Raw genomic sequence first — 11,513 nt, 5'->3', positions numbered from 1 at the left:
TTATATGTGGTTTTTTTTTTTTTTTTACTTTTATGGTTTGTAGTAGATAAAACTATAAAATATAAAATAAGTCTATATACTCATTGGAAGAAGTGCGTGTATTATTTTAACTATCTTTTATTTTTATCTTATAGGGAGTTCCAGTTAGACTTGAAGTTGGGCCACGTGATATGAAGAGCTGTCAGTTTGTAGCTGTTAGACGAGATACTGGAGAAAAATTGACAGTCACTGAAAATGAGGCTGAGAGTAAACTTCAAGCTATTTTGGAAGATATCCATGTTAATCTTTACACAAGGTTAGTTCCTTAATGTTATGTCTCTCATCTTCAAATCCTACTCTACCTTTGAAATCTACACCAAGGGATTCTTTGATTGCCCCATTGTAGTTACGTTTCTCTCTCTGAACTCCTTTGGTTCTTACATATTCTTTTTTTGGGGGGCTTAGGAGCTCTAGGTGGGGCAGTGGTTAAGGCATTAGGCTGCTAATCATAAGATCAGTGGTTCAAACCCACCAGCCACTCCATGGGAGAAAGTTCAGGCATTCTACTTCTGTAAAGATGTACAGCCTTGAAAACCTATGGGGGCAGTTCTACACTGTCCTAAAGGGTTGCTATGAGTTGGAATCGACTCAATAGCAGTAAGTTTGGTTCAGTCTTGTACAAGTATGTGTCACTTAATGTTCCTTTGGACAGCATCCAGCTGCATATATGTCCATGGTCCCATAAGTGGTTTTTTTTTTTTTTAAAAAAAGGAGAAAGCAGCTCTTCTTTTGTCTGTTATTTCCCCCTAATGGTTTTAAAGATTCCAGACCAGCAGGTGAGTCAGAGGAAATGGCTCTGGGCACAGGCTCTTGGTCTTTATCTGGTGGGCAGAAGGGCAGTGGTAGGGGCTACAGGGTTCAGGCTGCTCCTGCTGCTCAGGTGAGGGGAACTGGCAGAGCAACAGGGGTTAGCAGCAATGGTGGCGGAGTGGGAGAGGGCAGGAGCAGAGCAAGAGGAAGTGAGCAGGAAGGAGGTGAGATACACCCAGCCCCACCTGCTGTTCTGAAACAAGCTCCCATAGGTATTAAAATGGTGTTTACACAACATCCAAAACACATAATGTCCTGGTTCACAGAATATATCTTGCATGTTAAGTGGCGTATACCTGTATTATGGTTATTTTTCTAAGCTCTTCCTGCTCCTTGCTAAGTTTGCAGTGATGGATAGAGGTCTTTTGCCCCAGATATGCCCAGTGCAATACATCTGATTTTTTGACTGCTGCTTCCATGGGTGTTGGTTGTAGATCCAAGTAAAATGAAATCCCTGACAACTTCAATTTTTTCTCCATCTATCAAGATTTTGCTTACTGTCCAGTTGCGAGGATTTTAATTTTCTTTATGGGGAGGTATAATCCATACTGAAGACTGTAGTCTTTGATCTTCATCAGTAAGTGCTTCAAGTCTTCTTCACTTTCAGCAAGCAGGGTTGTGTTGTCTGCATATCACAGGTTGTTAATGAGTCTTCCTCTAATACTGTTGCCACATTTTTTTTTGTATAGTCTAGCTTCCTGGATTATTTACTCAGCATACAGATTGATTAAGTATGGTGGAAGGATCCAGCCCTGATGCATACATTTCCTGATTTTAAACCATGCAGTATCCCCTTGTTTCTCTTCAAACAGCTGCCTCTTGGTCTGTGTACAGGTTTCTCATGAGCACAATTGTTTTGCAATTCTCATTCTTCACAGTGTTATCCATAATTTGTTAGGATCTACACAGTCAAATGCCTTTGCATAGTCAGTAAACAGGTAAACATGTTTCTGGTATTCTTTGCTTTCAGCCAGGTTCCATCTGACATCAGCAATGATATCCCTTGTTCCACATCCTCTTCTGAATCTGGCTTGAATTTCTGGCACTTCTCTGTCAATATATTACTGCAGACATTTTTGAATTATCTTCAACAAAATTTTACTTACATGCAATATTAATGATATGGTTTGGATTACCTTTCTTTATAATGGGTAAAATATGAATCTCTTTCAGTCAGTTGACCAGGTAGCTGTCTTCCAAATTTCTTGGCATAAATGAGTGCTTCCAGTGCTTCATCTGTTTGTTAAAACATCTCAATGGGTGCTACATCATTTCCTGGAGCCTTGTTTTTCGCCAATTTCTTCAGTGCAGCTTGGACTTCTTCCTTCAGTACCATTGGTTCTTGAGCATATGCTACTTCCTGAAATAGTTGAACATCGATCAGTTCTTTTTGGTACTGGATATTCCTTACATCTTCTTTTGATGCTTCTGGCATCATTCAATATTTTTCCCAGAGTCCTTCAGTATTGCGATTTGAGGCTTGAATTCTTTAGTTCTTTTAGCTTGAGAAATACTGAGTCTGTTCTTCCCTTTTGATTATCTAACTCCAAGTCTTTACACATTTCATTATAATACTTTGTCCTCTTGAGCTGCCTTGTGATATCTTCTGTTTAGCTCTTTTATTTAATCATTTCTTCCATTTGCTTTAGCTGCTCTCCATTTTGCTTCAGCCTGTACTTGCATGTAAGCAGTTGATGATATATGTTCCATAGTCAGTGCCCAGCCTTTTCTGACTGATGATACTGAGCTCCGTCATCTCTTTCCACAGATGTAGTCTTTGATTTCTGTGTAGTCCATCTGTTAAGGTCCATGTGTATAGTTGCTGTTTATGTTGTTGAAAAAAGATATTTGTAATGAATAAGTCACTGGTTTTGCAAGATTCTGTCATGCAGTCTCTGGCATCCTTTCTATTACCAAGGTCGCCCTTGTTTCCAACTCCTGCATTCCATTCACCAATAATTATCAGTGTATCTTGATTGCATGTTTGATCAATGCCAGACTGCAGAAGTTGGTAAAAAATCTTCAGTTTCTTCATCTTTGGCTTTAGTGGTTGGTGTATAAATTTGAATAATAGTCATATTAACTGGTCTTCCTTATAGGCGCTATGGATATTATCCTTTTACTGCCAGCATTGTACTGCAAGACAGATCTTGAAATGCTTTTGACGATGAATGTGACACCATTCCACTTCAATTTGTTATTCTTGGCATAGTAGATATATAATTGTCTAATTCAGATGACTAATACCAGTCCATTTCAGCTCAGTAATGCCTAGGATATCCATCTTTATGTGTTCCATTTCATTTTTTACAACTTCCAGTTTTCTTAGATTCATACTTCATATATTCCATGTTTCAATTATTAATGGATATTTGCACCTGTGTCTTTTCAAGTCATGCCACATTATCAAGTAAAGCTCTTGAAAATTTTACTCCATCCATGTCATTAAGGTCAACTGTACTTTGAGAAAGCAGCTCTTCTCCAGTTGTATTTTGAGTGCCTTCCAACCTGAGCACCTCATCTTCTGGCACTATATCAAACATTGTTCCACTACTATTCATAAGGTACTGTATTAGACAGTGTTTCATTATTTCATTAGGTTTTAAGTGATCAGTTTTTTTCAGAAGTGGGCCACCACATCCTTCTTCCTAGTCTGTCTTAGTCTGGAAGCTCTACTGAAACCTGTCCACTGTGGGTGACCCTGCTGGTGTTGAAATACCAGTGGTATAGCTTCCAGCGGCATAGCTTCCAGCATCACAACAACATGTAAGCAGCCACAGTAGGACAAACTGGCAGACAAGTGGTGCTTCTTTAAGTTATGCTAAGCTTACATTAAAAAAAAAAATTGTAAGAAAATTATTATTATTTCTAATTTTTCTTTGATAGGGCTTCTCAAGACCTTAAGACTCATATGGTTGTGGCAAATACGATGGATGACTTCCAGAAGGTACTAGATTCTGGAAAGGTAAGAGTCGTTTGGAAAGTTTTGAATATAAAAACATTGCAGTAAATCTTATTTTATGACCCACTGAATTTATGCCTGGTATTAATCATACAAAGGGATTGTATATTAGTCAGCATTATATACTCTTTATTTTCCACTGGCTTTCCAAAGCATTAAGGAGCTCTAGTGGCATAGCAGTTAAAGCATTCTATTGCTAATCAAAAAGGTTAGCACTTTGAACCCACCAGCCGTTCCACCTGAGAAAGACAAGGCAGTCTGTTTCTATAAAGATTTACAGCCTTAGAAACTTAAATTACGTGATGTGATTTTTCTAGCCATAGTCTTTGTAACTCATACTTTGCCATGAGCAACTGAGTAGCTACTTGTTAAAGTCATCCACCTGGGGCAGCACGAACTAATCTCTCGGGTGTGTAGAACTCTGATGTTGGGATTGCTTGGTTTTGTCACTGTGCCAGGCTCAAAATGACCCCTCCTAGGAGCAGAAAGAATCCCTCTGACTGCTAGCTGAGAGAGGCACGGTGCTGAGGGAGAGGCACGTTGCTGAGGGAGATGCACTGCTAAGAGAGAAAAAGAGAGAGAGACAGACAGACATGCTGCTGAGAGAGAGATGCCCAGCTGAGAGAGAGACACGTGGCTGAGAGAGATGGCCAGCTGAGAGGTGGCAGCAGTGGAACCAAGAGGCACCAGCAAGAGTGGCAGGCTTACCTGGCCTACAGAGGCAGCAACCAGGCTGAGAGATCAAGGGCCAGAGAGGCATGTCTAAGGACACAGTAGAGGAGAGACTGTCCTGACCGATGAACTGTATCCTGAGCATGTTCCTGAATTTGAATTGTAGCTTGTTGCTTCCCTAGTAAACCCCATAATCTGTGAGTTCTGTGTGGCCATGTAGCAAATTATCTAACCCAGCAGAGAGGTGGTAGGTGCTGTGGAAGTGATGGTTGGTGTCAGGGTTGGTAAGAGGGCTGAAGGGTGGCAGCATGTCTGTTTTTATGGGAACAGGCCTTGAGCTGCTGATGGTGATTCTGTCTTCCCCTCTTGGAGTTAGAGGAGGTCAGAAGATGCCAGCTCCCTGCCCCTTTAGCAGAAACCCTGTGGGGCAGTTCTACTTTGTCCCAAAGGGTCGCTTCTGAGTTGGGATCGACTTGATGGCAGTGGTTTAGTTTGGTTTTCCAAAGCATTACATCCAAGGCTTTGAAATGATTTAGTCCAGTTCAGCCTACTGAAATGCTGAGATTTGCATTTCCCATACAGAGATACTCAATCAGGATTACATTTTAACAAGCTCCCCAGGTGATTCTTACAGCTCCCCAGATGATTTTCATCTATACATTATGTATAGTGGCTGATTCAGTGTATCTGGAATGGAAATGCAAATTTCTAGCAAAGTGCTAAACCTGAATGAACTGGTTCAAAGCCCTGATTACAACATTGTATCATTCTTATTTATTTGTTTATATTGTGTGGGGTGCAAATTTGCAGAGCAGAATTTGTTTTACATTCAACAGTTCATGTACATTTGTTTTCACTCCCCAATTACCATCCCCAACCCTAACCCACTCTCCTCCTCTCCCTTCCCTGTGACCCACCCTGCCTGTGCCCTTCTTACTTGTGCACTCCTGTCTATCCAGCCTTCCCTCCATATGAATGGTGCCTCATGGCTTATTGCTCCAAGGGATGTATCTCCGTAGAGTAGATGGGTGCATCAGTCTGGGTTAGGTGTTCTGCATGTAAATCTTTCTCCTGCTGGGCTGAGAGCCAGTCCTTGGGAGTGAGTCCTATCCCAGTCCCGAAGTGTATCTTAGGGCCATAATCTTGGGGGTCCCACCAGACTCCATGTGACCAGTACTTCTGGTCATTACTGTGTTTTTTAATTTGTTCTATGTTTTTCCTTCCACTCTATCCAGGTTTTCCAGTTTTTATCCCTTCCTGAGTGGTTGGCATTGGTAGCACCATCTATTTCTTCTGGTCTCAATGTCCATCCTATCCTTGGGCTAATTGTTTCCATCATTTTTGAGTAACATTTTATAAACTTACTGTGTCAAAGCCTTTTCTTATGCCTGATATGCTGGCTAAGCAAAAGACATTCTATATTACCATTAGTCTTTATTACTGAAAATTTTGTTGTTTTAGTTAGATATAAGTTCCTAATGTAAGCATTGTTTTTAAGAAGTGTAGTATGCCTATTCCAAAAACAAGGTAAAAAGTCAGTTTCTTTTAATTCCCTAGCTATACATTCTTATCCAGATCTTAATTGATTGAATTACTTAATAATGTGGGGAGAAGAGAATTATTGCACATATCTAAATATGTTTGTCAGAATGAGTGTATACTTCTGGCTCCTTAAAATTCCCTAGGATTTTTTGGTTAGGTGGTTAATGGCTCTTTTAGCATCATAGATTTCATATATTGGTGTGTTCCTAGCCTGAACCTTTGCTTGTTATAAGGAAGTGAACTTGATTTTTAAAATTATTAATTATAAGAATGAATTGCATATGAACATCAATGTTCTGATGTACATGTTTGAATATACAACCAGTACTGTGTCCCTAGGTTACAAATGAGAAAACCATGGCCCAGAATTTAAATAAACTGTTTCAAACTACACAGAAGCAGAGCTGGTGCTAAAATATAGACCCCTCTTCTAACTCCATTTAATGCACTTCTCTCCTTATTACTGTTTTATTTATTTTTTTAATTTTTGCAGTGTTTCCTCCCCTTCCCTCCCACCCCTGGTAAACAACAAAGATAGTTTCTTTCCATATATAAACCTTTCCTTGACTTTTTACAATAATGAACTAATACAGTATTTGTCCTTCTGTTGGTTGACCTACTTCACTTAGCATAATGTCCTCCAAGTTCTTATTACTGTTTTTATGTTCATAGCTTTTTAACTATGTCTCTGATTTTGTAAGCTGAGCAAATAAGTTAATCTCTCTGGCTCTCAATTTGCTAGACTGTAAAATGAATGTAAAATAGAAATATCAAGATCATCTTCAGATCCATAATTCCACAGTGTTTGATCTCCTGTTAGTCCTGGTTTATTTCCTTTCTAGGTTCCATAATCTGTCACTTGACTCAGTGGCCTACTTCTAATACTGGGCTAGAGATTGGATAGCCATCTGACACAGTGTATCTTTTTCCTTTCACTGTAATCTATTTATGATTACTTTCTTTTTATTCCATTAACTATTGAATCTTTTCATTTCCTTTTTTATAGAATAGGGTAGTCATTTCTGTAGAAGAGTCTTAAGACATTGCATAAGAGTTAATAAATCAATAAAGTAACTAACATATCTATTAATCTGTTGCTTTCACAGAAATGAATCTCAGCATGTATTAGTGGAATCATATCTTTTATTCTAATATTAGATAAGCTACTGTAGGGATTTCATCATCTATTCTAAAGCAGAGCATAGGGTGTTTAGTTGTAAAGCTAAAGAGCACATAGGGATCAGAAAACAAATTTTGTTTCTTGTATTTAGTGTCATTTCCATCTCCCACCTCACCTCATGTTGGTCAGCATAGATCTGTTGACTGAAAACCACACTGTTGGAAATAAAATTGTATTTATTAGCAGGAGAAAAGAAAAAAGAAGGGAATTTTGGAACTTGAATGTAGGCAAAAGTTTGATTTTTCCCCTCTTCCCTATTGCTATAAATGAAAAAAAAAAGTTAATTTTCATCTCTTTACTTCATAGGACTTGATTTTAGCAGATTTTTTCATAGGGAGGATTTTAATTAAATGGAAAAGAAATAACATCTGTAACTGAAGTATGTATGTGTATATATATATAGATATAGATAGGTAGATAGACATATGCATATATGTGTATATATATATTACAGCTTCCATAGATTACTAATCTACTTTATTGATCACTTTAATTTTTGAGCATTGATTTGAGTTTCTCACCATTAGTATTTTCTACTAAAGCATTTAAGAAATTACATATTGTGAAAGATTGTATTTTTTTATAATGTAGATATAGAAATAATTAAAAATTAAAAACCTTTCCAACGCTGAATAAATAGCCTAAGAATACACCCTATCCTTTCAAAATAATGAGTAACATGCATGAATAACCAGATATTTCAGGTCTTTGAACCTAGAAAAAGTAAAACATAATTTTTACCAAGTTACCATTTCTAAGTCCCGTGTATCTAATAACATCTTTACATGAGTTTGTTCATATGCTACAACCATTTTAAATTTAAAATCTTTTACTTTATTATTTAAGAAATAAAAATTTCCTAAAGTTTTTTTTTTTTTGTTAAAAAACTATTTACTGTAAAAGAATTTTTGTTTACTGTAAAAATTACTGGTTATAAACAAATGTAATTTTTTTAAGTTAATAAAAGTAGAAGTTTCAAAGAAGCTAGTTTTAAATTTTCTACCCAAAGAGATTCTTTGTAATTAAGTCTTAATATTTTTATCGTTGTTTAATTTGTTGTTAGTTGTTCTTAAGTATCATTGAGTTGGTCTGACTTACAGTGACCCTGTGTACTCCAGGGCAAAATAGTGCCCAGTCCTGTGCCATCCCCCATTGTTGCAGCCACTGTGTCAGTCAGTCTCATTGAGGGTCTTCCTCTTTTTCTCTGATCCTCAACTTTATCAAATGTGATATCCTTTTCCAGGAGTGGAAAACAAGACCAAAGACGTGAGAGAAATGTCTTGCCATTCTTGCTTCTAAGGAGCATTTCAGTTGTACTTCTTCCAACGTATATCTGTTTATTCTTCTGGTAGTCCATGATATATTTGCCAACACCATAATTCAAATGCTTCAGTTCTTCTTCGGTTTTCCCTATTCATTGTCCAGCTTCCACATGCATATATATAGTGATTAAAAATACCATAGTTTGGGTTAGGTGCACCTTAGTCTTCAAAGTGACATCTTTGCTCTTAAATACTTTAAAGAAGTCTTATGGTGCACATTTGTCCAATGCAGTATGTCATTTGATTCTTGACTGCTGCTTCCATGGGCACTGATTTTGGAATCCAAGTAAAATGAAATCCTTGACAACTTCAGTCTTTTTTCCATTTATCATGATGTAGCTTATTGATTCAGTTGTGAAAATTTTTATTTTCTTTATTTTGAGGGGTAATCCATACTGAAGGCTGTAGTCTTTGATCTTCATCAGTAAGTGCTTCAAGTCATTTTCACTTTCAGCAAGCAAGGTTGTATCATCTACATATTGTCGGTTCTTAACGAGTCTTCCTCTAATCCTGATGCCTTGTTCTTCTTTGTATAGTCCAGATTCTTGAATTATTTGTTCAGTATACAGATTGAATAAGTATGGTTAAATGACAAACCCTGATGCATACCTTTCGGGATTTTAAAGTATACAGTATCCCCTTGTTCTGTTTGAACGACTGCCTCTTGGTCTATGTGCAAGTTCCTCATGAACATAATTAAGTGTTCTGGAATTCCCATTCTTCATAATGTATAATTATTGTATAATTAGAGACTATGATTAAAGTTTTCCCCATTCTCTTTTGTAGTGAATTTCAAGCAGTATGTTTATGAGTGTATATTTGTCATGTTTATTGTTTGTGTAGTAAATTCTAACGATTTACCAAGTCACAATACAGAAGTAACTTTTTGTTACTTCAGCTCTCGTAGAACTAGTTTTGCTTTTTGTTTTCATTTTGCACAAATAATTCTACCATTTTTTGCCACATTTTCCCCACCCACCTGCTCCCACCTCCCAGGATTTGCCTTGAAAAGTATCAACTATTAATTGTTCTGAAGCAGATAATCAAAATAATAGCTTTTCAGTTTTGGGAATTAGGCTAACATGTTTTACTGAGTAAACATAAGGCACTTAAATAATTAACACATTGTTCACTGGATGAATTACTGGGTGTTCTATAACTTCCTAATCTCTATTTTCTTTCACTTTACTTCTTCTTAGAGAATCCCTTTGAGACGTTTTAACCAAATCCCAAATGTAAAGACGGGTTTGCAGGAGGGACTTTGGAGCGTAGAATGTGTAACGGGAAATTCTTGATCACAAGTTGATGTGGAAGCTGGATAACTTCTTAGCTATTTATAAACAATATTCCTGATGTGTAGGGATTCTCCATACCGTGGCTCTTTCTACTGTTAACATTGATCTCTGGGAATTTTTTCTAGGACTCTTATATAATTGTTATGTCAGGCAAACCTCATTTTGAAATAGATACATTATGAAAATTTTATTACTTAAAACTGAAGGGACTCTTAATGCTTGTCTAGTCCAACATAATAAAGGACACCAAGTCCCAGAGATTTTCAAACATGTAGTGGATTTCAAATTTTTGACAGAATCTCGGTTTCCTGATTCTGCCCATTATCCTATGTGGTCTCACAAAGAAAAATGGCAAGATTTTTTTTTCCAATACAAAAGGATTTTTGACCTTCAAATACTTTCAGACTTTGAAAAAATGAATCATTTACCTTAATATGTTAAAGTTGTGGCATAAAGTGGGGGCTATCTCTTTTTTAATAACACTTTAAAAATCTGTTTCTATTTATAATCTCCCTTTCATCCTCCTCATAACCACTTTGATGGGAAAACCAGGCAGTGGTCCAAAACTGAAATGAGTGAAGGAGTTTTACCCGAGTCTGGACTCAGATCTCCTCATCTATTGTTCGTTCTCTTCAGTTGTTAATGTATTTAGTTTACTGGGACATTTCACTGTATTGTAAAGCTGTCTTTCTTATGTCCTGTGATTCTATAGTCTGTGAGTTTTGGATAGCAGAGAAACACTTTTTCCTTCCTCTTATACCTTCTGAGCAAAGTCCCTAGCAGGTTTGCAAAAGTATCATGGCCTGAAAAACACTGGGACACCTATCCTTTTAGCTTGTTTAATAGAGAACTCAAATGTTATAGAATAGGAATTTTAAATTCTGAATGTTTTCTTCGTTTTCTTATTAGATTGCTCAGATTCCATTCTGTGGAGAAATTGACTGTGAAGATTGGATTAAAAAAACCACTGCCAGGTAAACATAATTAACAGATAAAATGGTTGTGGTATGGCAGTGGAAAAGAATAGAAGTATATAGCATAAATGAATGGGCTCCTTCTTGTTTTTTTCTTTCAGGGATCAAGATCTTGAACCCGGTGCTCCATCCATGGGAGCTAAAAGCCTTTGCACCCCCTTCAAACCACTCTGTGAGCTGCAGCCTGGAGCCAAATGCGTCTGTGGCAAGAACCCTGCCAAGTACTATACCTTGTTTGGTCGTAGTTACTAAGGGATAAAGCGAACCCCTATCTTCAATCCTCATTTTTTTAAGAAATTGCTACCAATATCTTCCCAGATATAGCTGGGTTTGTTTTTTTTTTTTTTTTCATTTTTTAAAATAAAAAGTTCTAAAAGCAGGTCGTACGAGACAAACATCTATTCTTATGCCTAACTTAAGAGACTTTTCTGTAAACAACCCAAATAATAAATACCATGAATTAACTGTGTTTTATGTATTCATTTGTTCTGAAATATCGCACTATATACTACAAGGAATTATCTTTGAAGAGATAAAGATATAGTCAGGCCTCATTATACATGGATTCTGTACTTCTAAATTCACCTATTCACTAAAATTGATTTGTAACCCCAATATCAATACACAGGGCACTTTTGTGGCCATTCATGGATGTGTGCAAAGTTGTGAAAAATTAGAATCACCAGAGGTGCATATTCCCAGCTGAGGATGAATAAA

The 11,513-nt window shown here is 37.0% G+C and overlaps 1 protein-coding gene across 1 annotated transcript in view; it reads left to right on the top strand.

Moving 5' to 3' along the window:
- EPRS1 (glutamyl-prolyl-tRNA synthetase 1) overlaps positions 1 to 11,048 on the top strand; it is a 118,757-nt gene extending 107,709 nt beyond the window's left edge. The window contains exons 30-33 of the mRNA XM_042780420.1: positions 135 to 295; positions 3,736 to 3,814; positions 10,732 to 10,796; positions 10,898 to 11,048. Of these exons, the coding sequence (XP_042636354.1) occupies positions 135 to 295; positions 3,736 to 3,814; positions 10,732 to 10,796; positions 10,898 to 11,048 (456 nt within the window). The remainder of the gene's footprint in view (positions 1 to 134; positions 296 to 3,735; positions 3,815 to 10,731; positions 10,797 to 10,897) is intronic.
- The last annotated feature ends 465 nt before the right edge of the window (positions 11,049 to 11,513 follow it).

Source organism: Orycteropus afer, unplaced genomic scaffold (assembly GCF_000298275.1).
Source record: "Orycteropus afer afer isolate SDZICR_OR568_19922 unplaced genomic scaffold, OryAfe1.0 scaffold00039, whole genome shotgun sequence".
Lineage (NCBI taxonomy): Eukaryota > Metazoa > Chordata > Mammalia > Tubulidentata > Orycteropodidae > Orycteropus > Orycteropus afer.
The sequence above is the reverse complement of the archived record's forward strand: the minus strand, read 5'-3'. Positions and strand labels throughout refer to the sequence as shown.